Here is a 27,685-nt window from a genome sequence, read left to right on the forward strand (position 1 = left end):
TAGTATATACATACATATATATACATATATATATACATATATATATGCATATATATATATATATATACATATATATATATATACATATATATATGCATATATATATATGCTTGTAGCCAAATTGGATATTGAAATGCTCATATCTTTGGTTCTATGCGACGAAACTACATGAAAGTTTGCAGGCTTTTTGAAGATTATACTGCTAATCTATGGTTAAAATGTTATGACAATTGGTAAAAAAGAACCTATATTTTTAAACCCATAAAATATGCCCAAATTTATCTACATTTGTATATATTATGTCCTGGAAGTCAAGCTTTAGTTTTTCTGCTTTGGGATGAATTTTGCTGAGGGTTTTGTTTTTTTTGCTTAGTTGTCTCCCCTGTGACCTTGCCAGGCCACTAATATATATATATATATATATATATATATATATATATATATATATATATATATATATATAGTGCAAAATTTTGTTGAAAATTCAAAGACGCACGTTTTCTTTTTTACTAGCGAGGGGTACCCGGTGTTGCCCGGGTATTTGGAGTGGTGTGTGGAAACTCCGGGGGTGGGGGTGTGGTTAAAAAAAAAGTAAGTATGAGGATCGAACCCGAACCGTTGAGGCAAAGTTGTAAATAAAATGTGAAAAAAAAAACGTGCGACATTAACCATTGCCCCACCACGAGATGCTAACGGAAACACGTTTGAATTTATTTAATTACTTGGAATTGTGCTGGTGCCCGTTTTAATGAGTTAATGAGGTCAAGTTTGACTGTGGGGCGGGAACGCTTCCCAAGATGTTATAGGAAAAAGACTAACCCACATGCGGCGAGCGACAAATGTTTAATATTTATCCTCCCGAAATCGAGCAAATTAAATAGACAGGAGAGCTTCGTTGTTAACTGTGAGATATTACGATTTATATGTGTTATAAAAAGTTGTGAAGCGAGCGACCGCTTCTCTAAAAAAAGCCTTTTGTAGACATACAGAAAAAGCGAACACACATACATACATACATTTTTGCTTTTATATTTATAGATAACCTTCGTTTATTTCCTGGATTTTTCCATTACAGCTGTTTCATTAATGAGTTGGCAATTTTACGATTTATGTTTCCATAAAAATATCCTGTCCCCACCAGCTTCTTCAGATGTTTATCAATTAGATTTTTAAAACAAATGGTATATTTTTAACATGCTGGACATCGTATTTGGGTAAAAGGATTTCCACAACCATGCTTCCTCACTTCCTCCATCTTTTGGTGTTATGTAAAGATAGTTATATATATATGTTTGTGTGTGCGTAGATGTTGATTATTTAAACGATAATACAGTTAATTAACGTCTTCACCTTGAAGATCTTTTTTTTTCTAGATTTGGACATATAATATTATATTTATTTATTTATTATTTTTCTTTTACTTATAAAACACTAATCTATGGACATGTATGTTTCAAGGTCCTATCTTTCTTCAACTTGACTGTTTTTAGGAATCGAACCTCAGACCATATGTATTATGGTCTTGTGCGTTATCAGTTATGCCACAAAGTTTTAGATCATTTTTTTTATCAGTTTTAATCTTATGTAGATTTCTTGTTGATTTTTTAAACGAAACATGCATGTCCGTAGCTTACTCTTTTATAAGTAAATTAAAACTATTAAATAAATAGATAAAATATTTGTTTACGTCCAAATAAAAATATGGGCGATTTTCTAAGAAAAAAATTCTTCAAAATGAAGATGCTAATTAACCGCGTTATCGTTTAAAAAATCAACAAGAAATCTACATAAGGTTAAAAGTGAAAAAAAAAATAAGAGTAAAATGATCTAGGACTTTGTGGCATAATGGATAACGCATCAGACTGTAATACTGTAATGATCCGATTCATAGAAACAGTCAAGCTACACTGAAAAGGAGTAGGTCCGATTCATAGAAACAGTCAAGCTACACTGAAAAGGAGTAGGTCCGATTCATAGAAACAGTCAAGCTACACTGAAAAGGAGTAGGTCCGATTCATAGAAACAGTCAAGCTACACTGAGTAGGTCCGATTCATAGAAACAGTCAAGCTACACTGAAAAGGAGTAGGTCCGATTCATAGAAACAGTCAAGCTACACTGAAAAGGAGTAGGTCCGATTCATAGAAACAGTCAAGCTACACTGAAAAGGAGTAGGTCCGATTCATAGAAACAGTCAAGCTACACTGAAAAGGAGTAGGTCCGATTCATAGAAACAGTCAAGCTACACTGAGTAGGTCCGATTCATAGAAACAGTCAAGCTACACTGAAAAGGAGTAGGTCCGATTCATAGAAACAGTCAAGCTACACTGAAAAGGAGTAGGTCCGATTCATAGAAACAGTCAAGCTACACTGAAAAGGAGTAGGTCCGATTTATAGAAACAGTCAAGCTACACTGAAAAGGAGTAGGTCCGATTCATAGAAACAGTCAAGCTACACTGAAAAGGAGTAGGTCCGATTCATAGAAACAGTCAAGCTACACTGAAAAGGAGTAGGTCCGATTTATAGAAACAGTCAAGCTACACTGAAAAGGAGTAGGTCCGATTCATAGAAACAGTCAAGCTACACTGAAAAGGAGTAGGTCCGATTCATAGAAACAGTCAAGCTACACTGAAAAGGAGTAGGTCCGATTCATAGAAACAGCCAAGCTACACTGAAAAGGAGTAGGTCCGATTCATAGAAACAGTCAAGCTACACTGAAAAGGAGTAGGTCCGATTCATAGAAACAGTCAAGCTACACTGAAAAGGAGTAGGTCCGATTCATAGAAACAGCCAAGCTACACTGAAAAGGAGTAGGTCCGATTCATAGAAACAGCCAAGCTACACTGAAAAGGAGTAGGTCCGATTCATAGAAACAGTCAAGCTACACTGAAAAGGAGTAGGTCCGATTCATAGAAACAGTCAAGCTACACTGAAAAGGAGTAGGTCCGATTCATAGAAACAGCCAAGCTACACTGAAAAGGAGTAGGTCCGATTCATAGAAACAGTCAAGCTACACTGAAAAGGAGTAGGTCCGATTCATAGAAACAGTCAAGCTACACTGAAAAGGAGTAGGTCCGATTCATAGAAACAGTCAAGCTACACTGAAAAGGAGTAGGTCCGATTCATAGAAACAGTCAAGCTACACTGAAAAGGAGTAGGTCCGATTCATAGAAACAGTCAAGCTACACTTAAAAGGAGTAGGTCCGATTCATAGAAACAGTCAAGCTACACTGAAAAGGAGTAGGTCCGATTCATAGAAACAGTCAAGCTACACTGAAAAGGAGTAGGTCCGATTCATAGAAACAGTCAAGCTACACTGAAAAGGAGTAGGTCCGATTCATAGAAACAGTCAAGCTACACTGAAAAGGAGTAGGTCCGATTCATAGAAACAGTCAAGCTACACTGAAAAGGAGTAGGTCCGATTCATAGAAACAGTCAAGCTACACTGAAAAGGAGTAGGTCCCTGAAACATTCATGTCTGTAGAGTACTGTTTTATAAGTAAAATAATATATATATAAAATATCTGTTAAGCCTTCCCCTCTTTGGGTTGAGCACTGTCGTAAATAATCTCACCCGCTACTTAATTGGTTGTAAATGCGATGCTTGCTGTTTGTTTGTAAACAAAACGGTTGAGCACTATAAAAGTGGTGGACAAATGTTTGTTTGAAATAATGACACTTGGTAAAAAAGTTATTGGAATAATAAAAAATGGAAGTTATTTATGAGCACCGCTGCTGTGGATCGATAGGTAGAACTGCCAACTATCAACGTGATGGTCCTAGGTTCAATCCTCGACTTGAGAGGGGTGCTAGTCTAGCTGCACTGATGAGTTGTGATACAACGAAACAGTACTGTATATGGATGACTACAATAAATATATATATATATATATATATATATATATATATATATATATATATATATATTAAAAGAGATTATTCCAAAGGTCAAATATATTTAAAATCAATTAACCAATGGTAATGTACATGTATCAATAAGAATTTAAGCCATGTGAATTGACTCAAATATTAAGCAACATGATTAAGATTTTTGTAATCAAGCTTGCATATATATATATATATATATATATATATATATATATATATATATATATGATTGTTTAGCTGGATTAAATCCGACGATATGAAATAAAATGAAGGTGAAAGGACCTGAATACTCGTTTCGCTCAATTTATGCGGGACGTTTCACTCGATTTATGCGGGGTTTTTCAAAAGGGATGGTCATTGACCATCATCTTTAAAAAGCCCGCATAAATTGGGCGAAACGTTGAGTATTCAAGCCCTTTCACCTTCATTTTATTTAATATATATATATATATATATATATATATCTTTTCTATCCATCTTCTTCTATCTATCTATCTATATATATAAAATGAACTCATATTTTACCCTGTGATTTTGACCATAATAGGATTAAAAATCAAGATATTTCATGCAAATGTAATATGCACAAACTGCAGCACAATATCTGAGGTGTGTTATAAGCATATTACCTCTCCACTTCATCGCTAATCGTAGTTTCTTATATTTTTTCTGTTGAGAGTTCACTGCCAAAATCAGTTCAGATCAATACAAGTAGTAAAATCTTTTCTCTCTAATAAATTCCTCCTTCCCCCGCCACCCATTTACAACATTGCGTGATCGTTCACAAGGGACAGTTACGAACGAACACCGGTTTCGGTTTTCTTTACTTCGTATTTCCTTAAAAAAACTGGAATAGAATTTCACTGTGCCTTTCCGTTCGGTACTTCCTATTCGGTGAAACGCACCATGCTTACTTTGACGTTGCTTGATTACCATTTATTTCCCAACATTTATACATTAAAAAAAAACCCAAGGATTCTTTCCATTTTTTTTTTTTTTTTAAATAATCATATAATACATATTTCCGTTTTATTTCGTTTTGTTCAATGTTTTTTTTCTGTTTTTGTTTTTCCGATATTTTTTGGAAGTTTGATATCGTTTTTTTTTTTTTTAATTGAAACAGGGTTATTACTTTGCTTATTCTTTACTTTACACACACACCTACAAACACCCAGCAAACACCGGGTACTCCTGCTAGTATATATATATATATGTATATAGTGGCAAAACCAAAAGCAACAAGAAGGAATAACTTCATATTTGTATTTTTTTCGGATAATCATTTCTGATGAGATGTAAATATGGAAGTTTTTGAGTGATATAAAATTTAAAATTGTCTGGTTTATGTCGAAACAATTGTAATATCTGAAAAAAAAATACAAATATGAAGTTATTCCTTTGTGTTGTTTTCGATTTTGCTGCTATATATATATAGTTATCTACATACAGTACTGTTTCGTTGTATCACAGCTCATCAGTGCGGCTAAACAGGCAACTACCTCAAGCCAGGATCGAAACCCGACCGCCCGTAGGACAGTCAAGGCTTTGAACCATTATGCCATTCAGCAGCTGCTGTGCACGCAGTGAATTAACGATGTTTTGACTCCCCTATATATATATATATATATATTTTTTTTTTTTTTTTTTTTTTTTTTTTTTTACACAGTGATCACCACTTATCAAGGCCCGGAAGCCACTCAGGGATAAGGGTTATTGCAAGTACATTACGTTAGTGTGGAGATTTGATGACGTGTTTAATTAGGGGGAGGGTTCATTAGGAATTTGTTAACATTGGACTTGAAGACATCCAAGTTGTAGTCCGGAGAGAAGCAGGCAGACGGAACAGAGTTCCACAGGCGTGCAGTTCTAAGAAAGAAGCTTTGTTCATGGAATCCGCGTTTTGATTTAGGCACAGATATAGAGTGGGGGAAATTTTTCACAGTGGATTCAGCTAGATGGGTGTTTTTCATGAAAGATTGGCGAGGGGGGACCAGGGATTGGAGTTCAGACGAGCACCTGCCATGGAAATAACGATAAAACAAGGATAGGCTCGCAACGTCTCTTCTGTGGGAGAGAGGTTGCAGGGTAGAGAAAAGGGCATCCCCCACTAAGCCACGAAGTCTATTTTGTACTCTGTCAAGGCATGATAGGCTGTTTTTGGCAGCTCCTGCCCAGATATGGCAACAGTATTCCATCCTACAATGGAAGGCAGTAATTACTGAGGATACAGTCAAGAGACTCAGCATCCCTATCCCGTCAATCCAGCGTAGGGTACCGGTAGAAAAAATAAAAAATTAATTTACTTGAGACATACTTATTGAACATTTTCTGAAATAGTACAATAATTACCTTGACATTCTTCTGTTTAGTTTAAGATATCATTTTCAGATATTTTGATACTAATACCGTTATTAAAAAAATAAAAATTACCGGATTTTAGTTTCATCAGAGTTTTCCACGACAACGTAAACAAACCACTATTCGTACTACCATAATAACAGCAACACAGAGAGAGAGGGAGGGAGGGAGAGAGAGAGAGAGAGAGAGAGACAGACAGACAGAGAGGGGGGGCTACTGTTCAGTATTTGTGTAAAATATTACATAACTGATTTTTCCCCTATTTTTGATTATCCGTTACATTACTACCATTGCTAAATTACTTTAGTTTAAATCCCGCATTTCCATTCATGCTCACCACCGCCCACCGAAAATTACCGACTATTACCGAATGAGCAGACGTTAAATTGTAACAAACACACATCCGTAAAGTTTTTAATGTCTGCGTTGCAGCTCCTTACATGAAACATTTTCTTGCATTATTTACAATACGTAAGCGTACTATTTTTTTTTGTTGTTGTTGTTTGTTTACAAATACTGTGTCAATAAAATTCTTACTTTCTTTTATATTATTAAGAAAATAATAGCGTGTTACAATTAGTGCATGCGCACCAACATTTTTACTATAAGGGACTTACGTAGGACTCCTGGGACTTACGTAGGACCCCCCCCCCGGAGTGAATGTGGTATTGCGGTGATTTTGTGGCCTGTCAAGAATATATTATGAATATATTATTATCATTTTTAATTTTGTAACTGGCTGTAACATTTTCTTGCATTATTTACAACTTTTTGTAAATAATGCAAGATATATTTTCCACTACAACGTAAACAAACCACTATTCGTACTACCATAATAACAGCAACACAGAGAGAGAGGGATAGAGACAGACAGACAGACAGACAGACAGACAGACAGACAGAGAGGGGAGGGCTACTGTTCAGTATTTGTATAAAATATTACATGTAACATTTTCTTGCATTATTTTCAACACGTAATCGTACTATTTTTTTTGTTGTTGTTTGTTTACAAATACTGTGTCAATAAAATTCTTACTTTCTTTTATATTATTAAGAAAATAATAGCGTGTTACAATTAGTGCATGAGCACCAACATTTTTACTATAAGGGACTTACGTAGGACTCCTGGGACTTACGTAGTACCCCCCCCTGGAGTAAATGTGGTATTGCGGTGATTTTGTGGCCTGTCAAGAATATATTATGAATGATGGCAATAAAAAAGTATATGATAAAATTGCTGAAAAAGCTAGAAAAGCTGAATATTATTGAAAAAATAAAGATAAAATAAAACAAAGAGTTCAGAATTATAAAAAAAAAAAAACTCAAAGCGGTAAATAATGATACTTATAAAAAAAAGCAAAAAGAGTCAAATAAAAAATATTTCAATAAAAATAGAGAAAAAATGCATGCGAAAATGGCCCAGTATTATAAAAAAATAGAGAAAAAATTTGTGCAAAAGCATATTATAACAAATATAAAAATAAACATAGAAAAAAAGCATCTAAATTTACTTGCAAATTCAAAATGTCAAGCAAAGATGCTAATTTTCATCGACACAATGAAAATCAAATTAATAACAGTGACTACAGAATATCAATGATTCGTCTGTGTAGAATCGAAGATGGCTGTCCAGACTCAGCTCAGAAATTGGAATATGCTAAAAGATTGCATAACAATTTGTCTGATTTGAGTCCGAATTTGACAATTGCTCAAATGAGGAAGAAATTGGATAGTTTCCAAAGTTGCAAAGGTATGCATTCTGATAGAATTTATTGCTGTGGCCAAAGTGATTGCACGGACAAGCTGGCCCTGCTGAAACTCTTGTCACCACACTCGCAACACCTGAGAACAGTGATCAGAAAAATATATCGATTATTGTCGATTGGAACATGGCTTAACAAATATGACATCGCAATACTTGAAGGGGACTGGTCAATATATAGTGAGTTAATTTACCAGGTTAGCAGGGATGCTACTATTTCTGACCTTTACAATGAATCCTTTTCAAATGAAAATGAATTTCACACTGAGGTTTATGTTACAACAAAATATGCCAATTTGTAATCTGTAAATCATATGAGCAATCATTACATCAAAATGCTCCATATTTGTCTGAAATGACAAATTATGAAAGTATTAAGAAAAAAATTAAAGATGCTATTGAAATAAGCAAAAAAATAGAGCAAAAATCTAAAAATTATGAAAATGAAAATAACGCTGATGATGATCAAATTGATTGCGATCCTAATATGGCTAAAGAGGCAGATAAAAATGAAGCTGATTTGAATATGCCTCAAATCAGACATGTCACTGAAGTTCAAGTTTTAGAAAATAAGCAAAAATTGAATTTCATTCAAAAAGAAATTTATAATGAAATTATTTCCAAACTTGAGCAACAAAATCTTCGTTGGAATGAGGAAAACCCTATTCACAGGTGCAATTGTGACGATTGTCCACAAATTCTCAAATTTATTAATGGTTTTGTGGATGTGGGCAAATCTTTTCTGATCAATGCACTGGCAGATAAAATTACTCTCACATATCCTGCCATCAATGGACCCAGTGTAGTTATTTGTGCTCCTACTGGTGTCAGTGCTTACATTTTGAAAGGATCTACATGCCATAGAGTCTTTCAACTAAATGTGCAGCATGGTTCTACACCTAAATATGAACCATTATCAAAGGATAAAATAAAAAGTTTGAGAACCATGCTTGGATATGCGAGATTATTCATTATTGATGAAATAAGCATGGTTAGTCACTTGCAATTAGCATTTATTCACCAACGTTTGCAAGATGTTTTTGGTGATATTAGGAAACAAGTGTATCCATTTGCAAACATGTCAATTGTTGCATTTGGTGATTTATTTCAGCTTGCACCTGTTAATGAAAAACCTGTATTTTCCAAAATATCTATTCAAGATGCTAGAAAATCAAATTTGGGAATTGCTGGTATAAATTTGTGGTCATATTTCGATTATGATGAATTGACCATAAATGTGCGACAAAAAGATGACAATGAAAACTTTGTTAATATTCTTAACAGAATAAGACTTGGGTCACCAACTGATTAGGATATTGAGATCTTGAAAAGGCATCGAATCAATCCTAAACAAAAAGCAAATATTGATCAAGTTACTGATCTTTTGCAAAATTTGCAAAAGAAAATGCATATTATTTGCATTGTACCCACAAATGAATCTGCTGAGGAAGTGAATTATAAAATGTTGAAAAAAAATAATATTCACATCATTGAAATTTCAGCAACTGATTCCAACTTAAGACAAAAAACCGTAACAAAAAAAAAAATCAAAACAGACACCAAAAACTTCTAAACTTAAAAAGATTTCTGACACAGCTGGACTTGAAACTGTGCTTAAAATTGGAATTGGTGCTAGATGCATGTTGCGTCGAAATATTGATATTGAAAAACGACTTTGCAATGGTACAATGGGTACAGTCACTGAAATACAAATGAAAGATGGCAAAGTTGTTGCTGTGACTGTAAAATTTGATCATATGCAGTCAATGTTGAATTTGTGCAAGCTGACTATGAACTTTCTCCTGGACTCTTTGTGACTAGATCTCAAATACCTTTGTCACTCAGCTATGCTTTAACTGTCCACAAAACCCAAGGTATTTCAGTCGATGGTATCATTGTTGATTTGGGATCTGATGTCTTTTCAGATGGAATGGCCTATGTAGCTTTGTCACGTGCTAGAAAGCTGTGCAATGTCTATTTGATTGACCTTGACCCTCATAAATTGACCATGTGTAACAAAAGTGCATGGACTGAATATAATAGATTGAGGGCCAAAAGAGACAGGGTTGATTTGCCACCGCTTCCTCCTTGTTCTGTTATGCCTCAAAGTTTGTCATTGTACAAACAGACTTATAAACGAAAAAAAACAATTGTTATAGATCATGATTTGAAGCAAAAACATAATAGTCCAAATAGAAAATGGCTGAAAATAGACAATTCAATTTCTCAAAATAATTTGGACCTCAAATTGATCAATGAAAGAAATGCTTGTTTTGCTAACAGTATTGTTCAGACAATTTACCACCTTCCTTTGTTGTCTAACATCATTAAAAGCATTCCAAACATTTATTTGCCAATTCAGCAATTAAAAAGATTGCTTGTCCCTGGCACTCACAGTGTTGCTGATCTTAGAGAATCAATCGGAGGCGTTTTTAATAGTGGCCAACAAGAATGTGCTATTGCATTTTGGGAATTTTTGATAAACAAGTGCCCTGACAGTGCCAAACAATTATTCACTTTTGAAGAAAGTAAAGTGATGAAATGTCTTAGAATACACAAACAAAACTGCCAAAGACTACAAGATAGTGAATGTAATTGCACCTTTAAAGTTGGCTGTGGGTTCCAAACCTTGCAGATTGCTGGAATACCACAGAGATTAGTTATTCAACTTCATCCTACTGATGGTCGACAGCAATTTAAAAGTTTGCTCAAAACTGATGCTTCAGTGCTCAAACATTGTATCAAATGTCAGCAAAATACTGAGCACTTGGAAAATGTCACTAGAACGTTTCCTACTGCAATGAAATATTTGTGTGTTCAAATAAATAGATTTATGTTTGAAAATTATAATCCTCGGCGAATTAATGCTGAAATTATGAATTTCAGTACAAAAAAACAAAATATTTTTGGAACAAATTTCAAAGTAAAAACAGCTATTCTGCACACTTTGAATAGAGTCGATTTTGGGCATTATACTTGCATTGTTAGAAATAATATTAAGTGGAATATTGTCAGTGACACTAACTTTTCTAATAATGTCAATTTTCCTTCCAAAATGTCCAATATTGTTGGCATTTTTTTTGAAAAAATATAAAGGAAGCAAACATTTGATAAAAACAAGGTCATACATTCAATAGAAATAAATAGTGGTGGTTTTCGCTTTTAAAATTCAACCATCACCTAGGCATGGCATGGGGCTGTAACTGTTACTCTGCAGGCGAACAATGAATCATAACTAAACTGGAGACACGATTTCTGCTTCAAGAGATAAATGTAATATAAAATTTTAACCGGAAAATTATTTTATTGAAAACTATTGATCAGTATTACACTCTAAAAAGGAAGATACTAGAGTTAAAAAAACAACAATTTTATTTACACTCAAGCAATTCAAAATTTATCTGAAAACTGACTCTTCAATTCGCAAATATTGTCAACAAAATACTGAGCATTTGCAAAAAGCCACTAGAAATAGAATTTTTCTACTGCAATGGAATATGTGTGTGTTCAAACAAATAGATTTTTATTTTAAAATTACGATCCTCAATGAATTAATTCCGAAATTATATATTTCAATAAATTTTTTTTTGCAGAAATTTCATTGTAAAACCAGATATTCTTCACTTTTATGAAAGTCGATTTGGGCATTTTACTTGCATTATTTAGAATAATAACAAGTGAAATATTATCAGTGACACCAATATTTCATATAATTTTAATTTTCATTCCAAAATGTCGTCCATCAATATTGGCATTTCTTTTGAAAAATATAAAAGAAACAAATAATTGAGAAAAATCAGACCATATATCCAATCGAAATAGCAAAAACTTGAGTGCTAACCTCCCAATCAGCGTGGTATGGGGCTATAACTGTATCCCTGCAGGCGAACGATAGCACTTTTATGAATCACTTAAATTCAGAATTTAAAACAAATTTCTGTAAATTTTTTTTATGTAATACTTTTCCTGTGATCATTAGCATGTTTTATTAATTAATAAATATAATTCTATTATTTTTATTGTTGCTTACGTTGTTGATGAATAGAATTTTAAAAAGTTAGGTATTTTCTTGAAAAAGGATTTCGGCCTCAACAGAAAGATGTTCAACAAAATGTTTAACCATAAAATTTACCAAAAACTATTAATATTAAACTATAAAAAGAAAGATACTAGAATTTAAGCAAAAAATATTTTATTTCAACTCAATCAGATGTGCCTTATGCACTAATAAAAATGCCATTGGCATTTTGTTGAACTTTTTAAGATTTTAAATATTTATAAATTTTCTCATTATAAAAAACGATTATTATATTGATTATAATTTTTTGACAGAAGAAATAAAATGAATTGCATAAAAAACATTAGAAGACAAATTTTTAAATCATAAGATAAATCTAAAGTCACTAAATTATCAATGAAGTTTGTCATAATAATACATTTATTAGATTAATTTTAATTTGGAAAGATAGAAGTACAGTTAAAACATCCAGAATCAGCGAATTCATTAAATTTTATCATAATAAAAACGATTGTTTTAATTCAATGCTATTGATAAGAAAACATTTGTTTTACTTGATTAAAATTAATTAAACATAGATTATATCTGTAGTATATAAATATTTTTTTATAATGAAACAATTTATTAATTTTTGCTGATTTACGATTTTTTCATTGCCGGTTTTTATTTTGCAAATTAAAAATAATCCAATAATCTTTTTTGATAATGAAAAAATGTGCTGACAATTAAGTGATTTAAAATATTTGAATATTTTTTTAAATGAACAATAAATTAAAATCAATTTACTAAATAATCATTTTTTTTCAAGATTTATTTACACAATTTACTAATATTTATTGATATAATTGGATAATTTTGCATTGTTCTTCTAATGTTTTATATTCATTTTATTTCTTCTGTCAAAAAATTATAATCAATATAATAATCGTTTTTTATAATGAGAAAATTTATAAATATTTAAAATCTTAAAAAGTTCAACAAAATGCCAATTGCATTTTTATTAGTGCATAAGGCACATCTGATTGAGTTGAAATAAAATATTTTTTGCTTAAATTCTAGTATCTTTCTTTTTATAGTTTAATATTAATAGTTTTTGGTAAATTTTATGGTTAAACATTTTGTTGAACATCTTTCTGTTGAGGCCGAAATCCTTTTTCAAGAAAATATATATATGAGCAAACAGTTAATAAAATATGTTAAAAAACACTTTGAAATGAGTTAAAAACATTTAATCTGAAAAGGAAACACTAGATAAATGGATATATATATATATATATACATATATATATATATATATATATATATATATATATATATATATATATATATATATATATATACAGTGATGATCATATTTATTGACACGGTAAAATAAAAGTTAAATTTTGTCTAATAAATTCTAAAAAAGGGATTAAATTAAAGAAAATAACAAAGTATATTATGTATTTTTAACTGGCCTTTCCGATGCAGCAATCGGATTTTAGAAAAAATAAATAACAAAGGAACAACAAACATAATTGCAAAAAACCCTTGTTCAAAATTATTGGCACGGCTTTGTTTTTCTTTTAGTATCAGTATAATATCAATCAATTTCCGGTTTACGTGCTTTCTGAACTTTTTTATAGCCATATTATGCTTGTTTAACGCTAATTCAGTGAATAATTTTTTTCAGATAATTTTTAGATAGCGATTTATTTAAACTATTATAAGTGACTAAATTATAATTTTCAATCGCCATGGTTAAAACTAAGGAACACAGCGAAGACGTCAGGAAGCTTGTTGTAGCATGCCATACCAATGGGGAGGGCTATGATAAGATTTCAAAGAAGCTAAACCTTCCCAAATCCACTGTTAGAGCCATAATAAACAAGTTCAAATCGCAAGGCCACGTTATGAGTTTAGAGAGTAGAGGGAGAAAAAGGATTCTTTCCCCAAGAGATGAACGGAAAATTGTTCGACAAGTAAAACAAAACCCAAGGATCTCTGTTGGGGAGATTGTTGATGAACAGAGCACCTCTGGAGTGAATGTATCTCGACATACAGTTGGTAGAGTTTTGAAGAGAGCTGGTTTAAAAGCATGTCGTCCGAGAAAGACTCCCTTATTGAAGCCTATGCACCTGAAAGCAAGGCTAGCCTTTGCAAAACGTCATATTGATAAAGATGTTGCATTCTGGAAACGTGTTCTATGGACTGACGAAACGAAAATAGAGTTATTTGGGCATAATAAAGTGTCTTATATTTACAGAAAATCTGGCGAAGCTTTCCTGCCTAAGAACACCATACCCACAGTGAAGCACGGTGGAGGCAGTTTGATGTTTTGGGGATCCTTTGTTGCCTCTGGACCAGGGCGACTTATTAAGGTCACAGGTAGCATAAAAAAGGAAGATTATGTTAAAATATTGGATGAAAACCTGAAAGACTCTGCTAAAGAGCTCTCACTTGGTCGTCGTTGGTGGTTCATGCAAGATAATGACCCAAAGCATTCGGCTAAACTGACTAAGAAATGGCTTGAGGACAATCATATTAATGTTTTGGAGTGGCCATCACAAAGCCCAGACCTTAATCCAATTGAAAATTTATGGAGAACATTAAAATTGAGGGTAATGCAAAGGAAGCCTAAGAATCTTATTCAATTGGAGGATTATTGTCAGGAAGAGTGGGCTAAAATTACTACTGAAGAGTGCAACAACTTGGTTGTAAACTATGAAAAGCGACTGAGGAAGGTAATCAAGGCCAAAGGCTATACAATTGATTATTAAATAAATCGTGCCAATAATTTTGAACAAGGGTTTTTTGCAATTATGTTTGTTGTTCCTTTGTTATTTATTTTTTCTAAAATCCGATTGCTGCATCGGAAAGGCCAGTTAAAAATACATAATATACTTTGTTATTTTCTTTAATTTAATCCCTTTTTTAGAATTTATTAGACAAAATTTAACTTTTATTTTACCGTGCCAATAAATATGATCATCACTGTATATATATATATATATATATATATATATATATATATTGGGAGTTAAAAGAATAAGAATAAGATCAATTCTTAAAAAGGAGACTTCTCGCGATTAGGTTCTAAAATACCATGGTATAAAGAGTTTTACTTATCCCACACCTTTAATTGATGTATCATCCGTATTGAATAAATGAATAAATTTATATACATTAGTATATATTTTTATATTGTCATGTTCTTATTTTATTGGTACTCATATATATGCTAGTAAATCTTATTTATTAGAAGAAAGCAAGATGTTTTATGTAGAAATTTTTATAACAGGACAATCCCCCCCCCCCCCCCGCAATCTCATTTCATCCGTTCCTGGCATTTATTTTTGTTTACAGAGCGACTCTACCGGCTATGAAAATATCATAGTAGCATGTGAAAATATTTGGTTTTAAGAGAGGATTTTCATTTATCTGATCTTTTTTTTATAGTTTTTCTACATTTTTTATTATTCCAAAGAAAGGTGTAGTCTTTTTATTAGTATCAATTGTAAAACGCGCGCATCTCGTACATGTTGTGAGGTCGATTATTGCTGATGAACTGGTTTTACTGCAGGTTTTCAAACATCAGACCTACGTCATTAGCAAAATCAAAAGAGAAATCTTTCCTTTTCAAATGCAATGCCATATGGGGATCACATTATCTGATAGAAAAACAGACTCTACGTGACATCTCCTTTGTCTTTTGGTTAGGAGCAAAGTGTAGTATCTGTTCTAATATTACACTTCATCTTTTCCATTTTCAGTCTGTGAAGGAGATATCCGTATTATTTTGATGATCACTGAAGTTAAGCAACATTGAGCCTGCTCAGTACTAAAATGGGTGACCATTTGAGAATTCCAGGTGCTGTATATGTTTTCCGCTTATCTCGGCATTGTTTCTAGTTATCTAGCACTTCTTTTTGCCATTGGATTCCAGCAATGCTGATTCAGGAGAGGTATGGTTGGGATTACGCAACTCTTGCTTTACACGCACACGCACAGCTACCCTTACAGGGGGTATCCATTGTCTCTTGAGATTAGCTGGAGGCATCGAGGATGATTTGGGCTACTGTTCTCAACTTGAGTGTTATTTGCACAACGTTATGGCCGTTGTAACCTTTGACCTTCTTCAGATGTATCTTCAGAAGAATGTCACTTTTATAACTGAACTTTTTCGAATACTCTAACCATGGCGCCACAGGTCCTTGCTGACAATTTTAGCACAAATTTTAAGAGCCTTAAACCTATTTATTTCTAGATGTAAATATCACTATTAAATTACTACATGTATTATACATTTTATTTATTGGTCCCCCGACAAAAGGAGGGTGGACCAGTAGATTCACCCTTGTCCTTCCATTCGTCTGTCCGCACTTTTCTCAATAACTATGCCTTGGAATTTTTTAAAATTTTGCACAAACATTAAACATGATATGAGTAAAAAAGTAACAGAACGGATTTTACGGGTAAACTCCGGTTGCCCCTCTATGGGTGCCTTTCAGGTTCAAATGGCTAAAATTGACACTTTTGTGCTTATTAAAAAAAATTGATGCCTTGGATTTTTATAAAACTTTCTGAAAAGTTGTAACTAACTGATTTCTATATAATTTTGTTTGTCTATACTTTGCGATAACACTTGGGTGTGCCCCAGGGGCTCTTTTAGGGCCAATAAAAACACTCCAGTTTTAGGAGTATTTTACTATATTTGTCCAAAATTTTCCGTGTATGTCTATTTAGCAGTTTTGCATGGTGCTGAACTCAAATTTAAATATGTTAAGGCTTTGGGGATTTTGGGGGCTAAATAGAGGGGGGCATATGATGGACTTAGTCATTTCTTTTTTTGCATAGTGCAGAACTCAAATTTATATACGTTAAGGCCTAAAACTGCACCATTTGTTCATTTTCACCATGATTTGATGTCCCCTGGGGACTTTTGGGTCTAAATGGAAGGGGGGGGGGCAAATGCTGGATTTAGTCATTTTTTTATGCCTTGTTTACTGTGCACTCACGAGGAACCATGCATGCTTCACTTGTTTTTTACATAAACATTTAGGTATCACTACACAGTCATGAATATGTTTCAGTCAACTAATTGTAAATAACTAGAGACTGTAAGGCAATGTTGCTTTTGCAAAATCCCAAACCTGAAACCTTCAAGATTAAGGGTTTGTAAACCTTCAAGATTACCTGATGAACTTTAGTGATTTACAATTAGTTGACTGAAACATATTCATGACTGTGTAGCAATACCTAAATGTTTATGTAAAACATAAATAAAATGTATTTTTGTTCTACTTTGATATTGAACACTTTTTTATTAACCTCATTAAACTCATTGGATGTTTCATCTTTGAACAATGGTGCCAATTAAAATAATTAAATCAATAATTTAAATTAAATAATAGTAATTAATGGTTAAATTAAATAATTAATAGTAATCAACAGTTCTCGTTCTTGTCAAATTCTATGCTAGGTCTACTTAATAATTGGTTGTCTCCCAACACATGTGCTGTTTCTTTGAGTCATCTTACTCTCCACTGTTCTTCTCTGTCTATAATTTTTACTTCATCCCATAAAGGAAGATAGTTTCCCTTTTCCCTCTAGATATGGTCAGCTATACCCGATTTTTCAACCTCTCCACGTATTATGGCTTTTCAATGTTTTTCTAACCATACTTTTAGTGGACGACATGTCTCACCTTTGTATAGTTTTCCACATTTACATGGAATTTTGTTATTTTTTAACAATGTCTGCTTATATATATATAAAAGTGAAATTGTCTGTGTGTCTACATTTCCCTACTAAAATACTCTGTCAATTTTTAGTCTACAGACTCAAGATTTGACATAAGGGTATTGAGATTTGGGAAAATCTTTTTAATCGGTTTTCGGCTAGAAATTTGGCTGTCAAAGGGTCAAAGTTCAATAATTTGACCATTAAAAACTCTACCAAACTCCAAAACTTTAAATTTTAGATGTAGGTTCTTTGGACATGGATCAATTCATTTTTGATTTGAGCCCAAAACAATAAATGTTAAGGGGTCAAAATTGGAGTCAAAGTTTAAAAAATTTTGACCTCTCAGCCAATTTTTGGTCTAAAAATTCAGACATAGGGCAAGCTTTTTAATCGGCTTTTGGTCGAAAATTTGACTGCCAAGGGATCAAAGTTCTAGGTCTCTAGAAAACTATTCAGCCAATTTTGGGTTTAAACACTTGAAATTTTACATAAACGGTATTCAGACATGCAGCAAACCTTTAATCAGTTTTTGAATGAAAATTTAGCTGTCAAGCGGTCAAAATCGAACGAGTTCACTTTTGCAGACTGTACATAACTCCACCACCAATTTTGAGTCAAAACATTTGAACTTTTAGATGTAGGTTATCTGGACGTGAATCAAACTTTTTAATATATATATACATCTGCACATAAAGTTATGAACAGTACATAGGGTCCGAGCAAAGCCGGTCTGAACTGCTAGTGTGTGTGTGTGTGTGTGTGTGTGTGTGTGTGTGTGTGTGTGTCTATATATATAAAAATGTAATGTTTGGTTTGTTAAAAGCGAATAAAACCATATTTCTACGTTACCAATTTAATAGAAATTTTCAGAAATTCTATTTTTAAAGTCAAGGAATGTTTGCATGTTATTAAAGTAATTTAACATTGCGAATTATAAAAATATTAAATTAAATAAAAAATATTTTTCGTAACTGCGAGATTATCGCCATTTTATTTCCGGTAGAAATTAGCCTTTTACTTATTGAGATAAGTATTATTTGTATTAATTTTTATGATACTCATGCAGAGAGTGATCCGTGCTGAAATAATGTTATTATTTAAAAAGTCATTCTTAACATGGGGAGGGAAGGATATTTTGTACCTATTCTGTACTTTAACCTTACAATTGAATTAAAAAAAAAACATATTGTAAAACTTTAATTCAATGTGGAAATATGATTTAAAAATAGCGCAGATCGCTCTCTGCATTAGCACCATTTTTATTTATTGCGGATTATTATTCTCATCTTTATTAGTTGTTGTTTCACGACTTTTTGGCCAACTATTCCTCTGGCCTTCATGAAAAGTAAGTACGTGAGAAATTATTTTTTCCTTTTATAAATGTTCAGTAACTTTTTCCTTTTATTATTCTTAAAGAGTAAAACTTTTCTTATTCATGAAAAGAGTTAAGCCTACGTAAATAAATAAATGTTTGTACACGTGACAAATTATCAATAAATGGTTTAGTTACTTTTTTTCAAAAATTATTTATGAAAAGAGTTAACGTAAATAATGTTTGTAAAAGTGCGAAAGGCGACGTTGTACAACCATCACTCCCATGCTTAATTTCTATACTTATAGGTTTTTGGAATTTTTTTTTCACTGGATTATTATTGATTGGACACTAATTAAACAAATTATTAAAAAAAAAAAAATTAAAACGAAATCATTATTTCGACATTTGAAAGTGGTGCTCACTTTTTAGTTACAACGTTCTGATAAATCAGTCACCCATTTTGTAAGCAATAAAAACGCGGTATATCAAAACCATAGAAAGTAAAAAATAATATGAGCCTCTACCGCATTTGTAAGTCAGAAATATATTTGTTTCTCAAAGAAAAAAAAAATAGATTGAACATGACTTTTTTTATTGTTTTTATGAAAATAAAGTTTCGAGCTTTTAAAATTTTTTTTTTTTACTTATTTAGTTAAAAGTCAGTTTGTAGGTGTTTTTTTTTTTAAATTGTTTTTATAAAAGGTGAGTTTTTGTTTTTTTTTCAAAACTTTTGTTTTTTTCTTAAAATTTTTTTAAAAGTATTATAAATTTCACTAACATGCTGGAGAAATGTTTAATAATTTGGTATTTTTTTAGATTAGGTCCACCTCCACAATTTTCCTTTCAATGACGACATTTATAGGTTTCCGAGTATGCTGAACATGCAAAGCGCATTGAAATTTTGCGGAAATAAATAGTTGTATTATGCATTGTATTCTTTGGCGGCCTCTTTTCATGTGCACACGTGCCATAAACAAATACACGCACGTAAAAAAGATGGCCGCCAAAGATTACAATGCATAATACAAACTACTTATTTCTGCAAAATTTCAATGCGATTTTCGTATTCAGCATAGTCGAAAACCATTTATATATATATATATATATATATATATATATGTACACATATTTTAGGTACTTTTGCAGAATTTGAACTGGTAAGTAACCATCTACTTGGCTTTGGTCGGTACATAACGTCATCTGCTCGGGTTTGACTGTAATTTGACATAAGACACTGATCAGCTAATCAATGCGCAGCAAAGAAGCAGACAATTTTTGGGGAATATATTGGAAGACGAAAAATCAATAAATTAAGTAAACAACACATTCTTATATGGCCGTTCCTAACAACTTTATACAAGATGAATATTTCCACCTTGGGTAAACAGTCAGTTGCAGATGCCAGGAGCTTCTCAACAGTTATTTTTTTGAGTTTATGTTGAGACAGATATTTGGTAATGATCCTTTTGTCTCCATGGTAAACGATATATTGGGAAGCTACTCCATTGGTGAAATTTGTTCCACATCCGCTGTCTCTTCTCACCACACTTTGACATGATGCGACCGTAGAAAAGTCTATTTAATTCTAAGGAAATATCCCGGCTGTCTTAATCTAATCTAATAAAATAATTTTTAAAAAACGGTTGCTCAACCTCACAAGAAAAAAATTGTTCATGAAAAGAAAAAAAAAAAATTTACTTTACATTAGTTACAAAAATGCAAAAAAAAAATTTACTTTACATTAGTTACAAAAATGCAAAAAAAAAAATTTACTTTACATTAGTTACAAAAATGCAAAAAAAAAAATTTACTTTACATTAGTTACAAAAATGCAAAAAAAAAAAATTTACTTTACATTAGTTACAAAAATGCAAAAAAAAAAATTTACTTTACATTAGTTACAAAAATGCAAAAAAAAAAATTTACTTTACATTAGTTACAAAAATGCAAAAAAAAAAATTTACTTTACATTAGTACAAAAATGCAAAAAAAAAAAATCATACAGAAAAACACACAAAAAATTTTTTTTTTAATTTTGTTAAAAAAAATATGAAAAACACAAAAAAATTCGTTTTTTTATTAATTTTGTTTAACAAGAAAAAATGTTTGAAAAAAATACAACTTGTTTATTTTTTTTTCACTTAAAAAACATGACTACAAGAATAAAACAGAAATTGTTGCGGTAGGTCATTGTTTCTTTTTTATTTTCGTTATAATTTTTATTTATTTATTTTTTCTGGTGATTTTATTATATTTAAATGTTTTCTTCAGTATTTTCCTTGAGTAGCGTTGTTACGCGTTGATAATTGGTGACGCTTGACGAAAACCGACGGTTGACATGGTTTGAGCAAAGACGAGTGGACAGTTATGTCTGGTTCAAATTCTGAACAAGTACCGAATAATTTTTTTAAATATTTAAAATATTTAAATGAGGTTAATTTTATTAAAAGTGAATCTGCATAGTTATTCCGCCATTATTAAAAGTTTCTTTATATACGCACTAAAAAATGCTTCAAGCAAACAACATTAACTTATTTATTTATTTATCTACATATCTATAAAAGTGAGAGTGTGTGTGTGTGTGCGTGAGGACCCTTTTCAACCTCAACGATTTTTGATGTACGGACTTGAGATTTGGTATCTAAAATATTCAGACATGTGGAAAACTTTATAATCGGCTTTTTATTTTGAAAAAAAAAAGGGCTGCTAAGAGGTCAAAAGTTAAAAATTGGTATGTGGTGGGGGGGTCATCAAATTTTTATCTGTTTGTCAACTGTTTCACAAATGCGCGTGCGTGAATTGTTCACATGACATATTTCTTATGTTAAGAATAAGTAGGTTTGAAAACAGTTTTTAAATAGTGTGTCAAGTTGGCCTAATGGTTATCGTATTTGACTTACTGTCTTTACGTTTTGGTTGCGTTCTCAGCTCATGTATTTTTTTTTTACTTACAAGAAGTGAACTGTTTAGAAAAACCTTCTTTACATTTTTTTCTTTTTCTTTTTTACTTTATTTTTTCTAAAGAATTTTACATAATGTTAAATTCTTTAGAAAAAATAAAGTAAAAAAGAAAAAAATGGAAAGAAACTCATACATTACATTATGTATACCTACGGTATTTCTGTTTGTAATAAATAAGAATTCTGCATCAATTAAAACATGATATTTATGCACATTTTATGACAAGATAATGGCAGGTTGTCTGCTAGTTTTCTATATAGAGGATTTAATTTATTGGGGTTCAGAATCATTATTATTGTTTAAAATATTATGAGTAAAATTTTGATTGAATAATTTTTATTTCAATAAATTTACAGCATAATCACGTTGAGACACCAGTTCCCGTTAGATCATCGAAGTTAAGCAATGTTAAGCCCGGTCAGTACTAAAATAGGTGATCATTTGGGAATTCCAGGTGCTGTAGGTGCTTTTGCTTAGCTCAGCATTGTTTCCAGTCATCTAACACTTCTCCTTGCCACTGGACTCAAGCGGTGCTGATTCAGGATAGGTGTGGGTGGAGATTGCACAACCTTTACCTCATTATTACATGCACAGCTTCCCTTACAGGGAATATCTATTGTCTTTCGAGACTGAATGGAGGCTTCCTTCTATTTCAATAAATTAGTGCTTGTATTTTCAACAGGTGTTTATTTCAATGAATTAATTTTTGTTAATAACATTTTTAAACAAGTTTTTATTTCAATGAATTAATTTTTGTAAATAACATAGTTTTATAACAAGTTTTTATTTTAATGAATTGTTATAAAACTAAGTTATTCACAAAAATTAATTCATTGAAATAAAAACTTGTTTAAAAATGTTATTAACAAAAATTAATTCATTGAAATAAACACCAACACAAGTTTTTATTTTAATAAATTGTGAATAACATAGTTTTATAACATAGTTTTAAAACAAGTTTTATTTTAAGAAATTAATTTTTAATTAATAACATTCTTTATATAACAAGTTTTATTTCAATAACTTAGATTTTACTAATATTATTTTAATTTAACAAGTTTTTACTTCAATTATATAATTTTTATTGATAACATTTTTTTTTAAACAAGTTTTATTTTAATAAATTAATTTTTAACTAATAACATTCTTTATATAACAAGTTTTATTTTAATAACTTAGTTTTTACTAATATTTTGATTTTACAAGTTTTTATTTCATTTTTATTAAACAAGTTTTTATTTCAATAAATGAGTTTTTGTTAATAATATTCGATAATATGCGTAAACGCTTACTTTCTTAAGTGGTCTTATGATTTTGACCAGGACTGTATCTATATTTCACTGGTTTTTATTTAAAAAATTATTTTTTAATAAAATTTTCATTTAGCAGTTTTTACCATAATAAATTAGTTTTTGTTAATACATTTCTAATTTAACAAGATTTATTCCATAAATTAATTTTTGTTAATAATATTTTATTAACAAGGTTTTATTCAAATAAATTCATTTTTGTTAATAACATTTTTATTTAAAAATCTTTATTATAATAAATTAGATTTTGTTAATAAATTTTTAATTTAACAAGTTTTATTTAATAAATTAATGTTTGTTAATAACTTTAATTTCATAAGTTCTTACTTCACCAAATTATAAAGTAATATTCTAACTTAATTTGACACACCTGAACAATATCTTAATTTTTATTTGTAACATAATTTTGATAAAAACACATTTTTACATCGATAATTTATTTTTATCTACACTGTCATAACTCTCTGCTCCCTTTCTTTTCTGTTTTGTCTCTCCCCCTCTCTCTTTCTTATCTGTTTGCTTGAGAATACAAAGTGAACATTTAGCCAATCTATTTACTTTTGTATAATGTTGTCATTAGACAATTTTTTCTTTTGTGTTTATTGATAATAATATAAAATAACTAAAGTTCCAACATCAGTTGTGTCAACGTTCCAATTCTATTCTAGTCTTATGAGTTTTAATTCTGATATTATTCTCTGTCAAAGTTATGATTTTGACATCACCATATGTCAAAGTTATGATTTTGACGTCACCATATGTCAAAGTTATGATTTTGACGTCACCATATGTCAAAGTTATGATTTTGACGTCACCATATGTCAAAGTTATGATTTTGACGTCACCATATGTCAAAGTTATGATTTTGACGTCACCATATGTCAAAGTTATGATTTTGACGTCACCATATGTCAAAGTTATGATTTTGACGTCACCATATGTCAAAGTTATGATTTTGACGTCACCATATGTCAAAGTTATGATTTTGACGTCACCATATGTCAAAGTTATGATTTTGACGTCATCTTATGTCAAAATTCTAGTTCTGATATCTTCCTGTGTCAAAGTACAATTCTGGTTTGATTCTGTGTCAAATCACATCTTTGGTCAACTTTACAAATTTGATATTATGATCACCCTAATAAAATGTTAAGAAATATAAAGGAAAATGTTTTGTTTTTGTTTTCTATATATTACGCTTCCAGAATATTTTCTCTATTAAGTAATATATTTTAGGACCCTATTTTTCACATCTGAACCCCCCTCCCCCATTGTTTCAAATATGTGAAGCTACTATTGCAATATTGTCACAACTTGGTCGATGACGACAATTGTGTTTTAGCATTTTGTGGATCTTTCGAAGGTGAAATATCTGCTTGTATAACAATGTTCGGTTTGTCCTGTATGTTTTCATGTTCGAATGCTTTGTTGTGCTGCTCATGTTTAATTTCATCTGAGTTTGTTGCCTGTTTGACGATGGGCAGCTTATCTTCTTGGGCCTCCGCAAGCAGCTTCATTTTATATTTCTTGTCCTTGCACACAATGTAGATGAGGAGGACAATGCACGGGCAAAGTGCAAGCACGCCAGCCGAAATTCCGATGATGATACTTTTGTCAGAGACGTAAGCAATATCGCAGACTTTTTGGATGATCTCTTTGTTTTCGTTCACAGCCGATATGCAAACATTGTACGATGCAAATGAGCTGCTTGATTCAAATTTGTACTCATAGTCATAATCTATATATTGTAACAATTCTGTTTCTTTTGAAGAATCAGTCACTTGTAAGAGAAACCGATATGTCGCAAAACTGCTGCGCCATTTGATTTCAAGATTTCTATCTATTACATCAATCGTGAGATTTAGCCATGATTTCATAGAGTGTATTTTGCAATTATGTTTTAGGCACTCAAGGCGCAAAGATCTGATTGGCACATCAGTGTTGTCAGTGAAGTTTCTGCAGGTAATGTTCTCATTTATATACATCGATTCGAATGACTTGGACATCCAGTATATATGGCAGCTGCATGATAAGTTATTGCTGCCCAAGTTTAGTTTTTTAATATCTTTAAGATGTTGGAATGAGCACTCGTCAATTTCCTGCAAGGAGATGTCGTTTAGTTCCAGTGTCTTCAGATGGTATGGGAAAATGATGTGGTTGATTTTTTTTAGATCTGTATTCCGACTCAGGTTAAGGCTGTGCAGTTGCTCGAGTTCACTGAAGGCGTCTGAACGGATTTGAGTCAGCTTGTTACTGCTCAAATCCAACTCACGGAGTGATGATTGCAGGCCGTCAAAAGTTGACCGCATTATTTGCATTTGTAAATTATGCGACAAATCCAGGGTTTCTAATTGTTCGCATTCTTTGAACGTGTTTGTTTCAACTTTGGAGATTTGATTGTTTGACACGTTCAGCATTTTGCCCTTTGTGAGTTTGAAGTCTTTTAGGGTTGTTAGTCGATTCCCAGACAGATCAAGTGTCTGAAGGTTTGGATAACTTTCAAATGTGCTCTTTTCTAACTTTACAAGCTTGTTGTTTTGTAGATTCAGGCCCGTGAGCATCTTCATTTTTAAAGTCCTGTTTATCTTGTTAATCTTATTGAATGAGAGATCAAGAAATTCCAATGCTCGTCCATTAGAGAGTTCCGATGGAAATGAATAAAATCGGTTATGGGATAAGTTAATATGTCTCAGGTTACGCAATAAATTAATATTGATCTTGACCTCATGCCAGTCACTCTCTCCATCTCGGACCTCCGTCGAAGCTGTGTCCATGTTGGAATCAGTTACCACAACTCTCGAGATATTGTTGCCAGAAATTTCCAAGGATTCAATTTGCATATCTGAACAATATTTTAGAAACACTGAGCTAGAGTTGTTCAGGTTGTTGCATCGGAGGGTGTGGTTGCTAATTTGGCAAGCATGGTTCGGATGACACGGAGGAATGCTCGTCGTGGATATGGTCATAAAGCTGAGCATTGCCAAGAAGAATTCAAAGGGAATCATCTTCCCTTTGGTATTTAGGAATTTCTGAAGCGAAAAAGAAAAAAAAAAACATTTTAGTAAAAGACATGAAAATATAGAAATTTAGGGGGGAGATTAGATATGAGCTAGCCCCTCTCTAAAACTTTATCATTTTATTTGTTATTCAATTATATAGTTATCATTTTGTGACAATATTATTGGATTGAAAAAAGGGTTGATGTGAAACTTTGGTTTTCTGAAAAGCAACCCGCAATTAGTGAAAAGCTAAATGAAGTGCGGACGAAAAGAATAGTTTTTCTCATTATGTGGATAGCAAATTCGGTTTACAAGTGAACTGGCTGGTTTTATAATCAGCGCAGGTCACTTAAGGTCAAAAGACAGTGATGACTAGGGCTGTGATAACAGTATATTCTTTTCATTGTTTTGACTCTCGAGTATATATCCGACACAGTTAATCAACCGAGAACCACATCACTCTATATAAAAGCATATAAGATATCAACGGATACACACTCGAGAGTCAAAACAATGAAAAGAATATGCTGTTGTCCTAGCCCTAGTTATGACAAACATATCCCAGACTTTGGGAAAAGTGAATTAAATTCTATTTTTGAAGGGTTCATTGTTCGGGTAACAATAGGCCTGTAAGAAGGAAGGAGGAGACCCCCTGACCCAGTCAGAATAATCGTTAAGAAATATGTAATAATCTGATGCATTAAAAGGTAATAGAAAGAGTGATTTGGTAAGGACCAGACAACGTCGGATTGCCTTGCTGAATTCACAACATAATAGTTTGTGGTCAAGAGACGTTATTGTGCTTGCCCATAGAACCCCACATTGTTAAGAGACAGACACTGAACTTAGGGTTGATATCACCAAACTAAAATCTGCAGGATTCGATAGCTGAGCCAGTCCAAAAACACTTTAATTAAAAAGTGTTTTTGAACGTTTTCTTTTTCTACAATGTTATAATTTTTACTCAGAATAATTATTTTCATACACAAAGAACATCAAATTGTTATTTATTTTTCTGCTCTCTAACATCTCACAACTCTAACAACCAACACTTGTCCATTGCCCTCACGATCTTGAGTACGTGTTGTGACTGACGTTTCTGAATTTTTGAGATGAGGATTTTTATTTGGATTCATCAGACTATTATTCTCATGTTTAGTGTCATTTGCACAATGTTTCCGTCAATATAACCTCCGCCTTTCTTTGTGTCGAACTCAAGAATGTTTCTGCTGAACTCTGGAATTTGGACAAAATTTTGAATCGAACCCTTCATTTACTTCACAGGGGTAGCAAGTTCTTGTTCCATCAGCCATGACTGAATAGATATCCTAAGTAATTCACTATTGTAATTT

General features: G+C 31.9%; 2 protein-coding genes across 2 annotated transcripts in view; one reads left to right on the forward strand and one right to left on the reverse strand.

Moving 5' to 3' along the window:
- Positions 1–27,685, forward strand: part of LOC145258353 (pre-mRNA-splicing factor ATP-dependent RNA helicase PRP16-like) — a 290,934-nt gene that overhangs the window by 179,661 nt on the left and 83,588 nt on the right. The gene's annotated exons all lie outside the window — the stretch shown is intronic.
- LOC145258354 (uncharacterized) overlaps positions 23,807–27,685 on the reverse strand; it is a 33,178-nt gene continuing 29,299 nt past the window's right edge. The window contains exon 2 of the mRNA XM_080116588.1: positions 23,807–26,363. Coding sequence (XP_079972714.1) covers positions 24,642–26,339 — 1,698 coding nt within the window. The 5' untranslated portion in view covers positions 26,340–26,363 and the 3' untranslated portion in view covers positions 23,807–24,641. The remainder of the gene's footprint in view (positions 26,364–27,685) is intronic.

This window comes from Euprymna scolopes, chromosome 33 (genome assembly GCF_053919585.1).
Source record: "Euprymna scolopes isolate OS-2025 chromosome 33, ASM5391958v1, whole genome shotgun sequence".
Classification (NCBI taxonomy): domain Eukaryota; kingdom Metazoa; phylum Mollusca; class Cephalopoda; order Sepiida; family Sepiolidae; genus Euprymna; species Euprymna scolopes.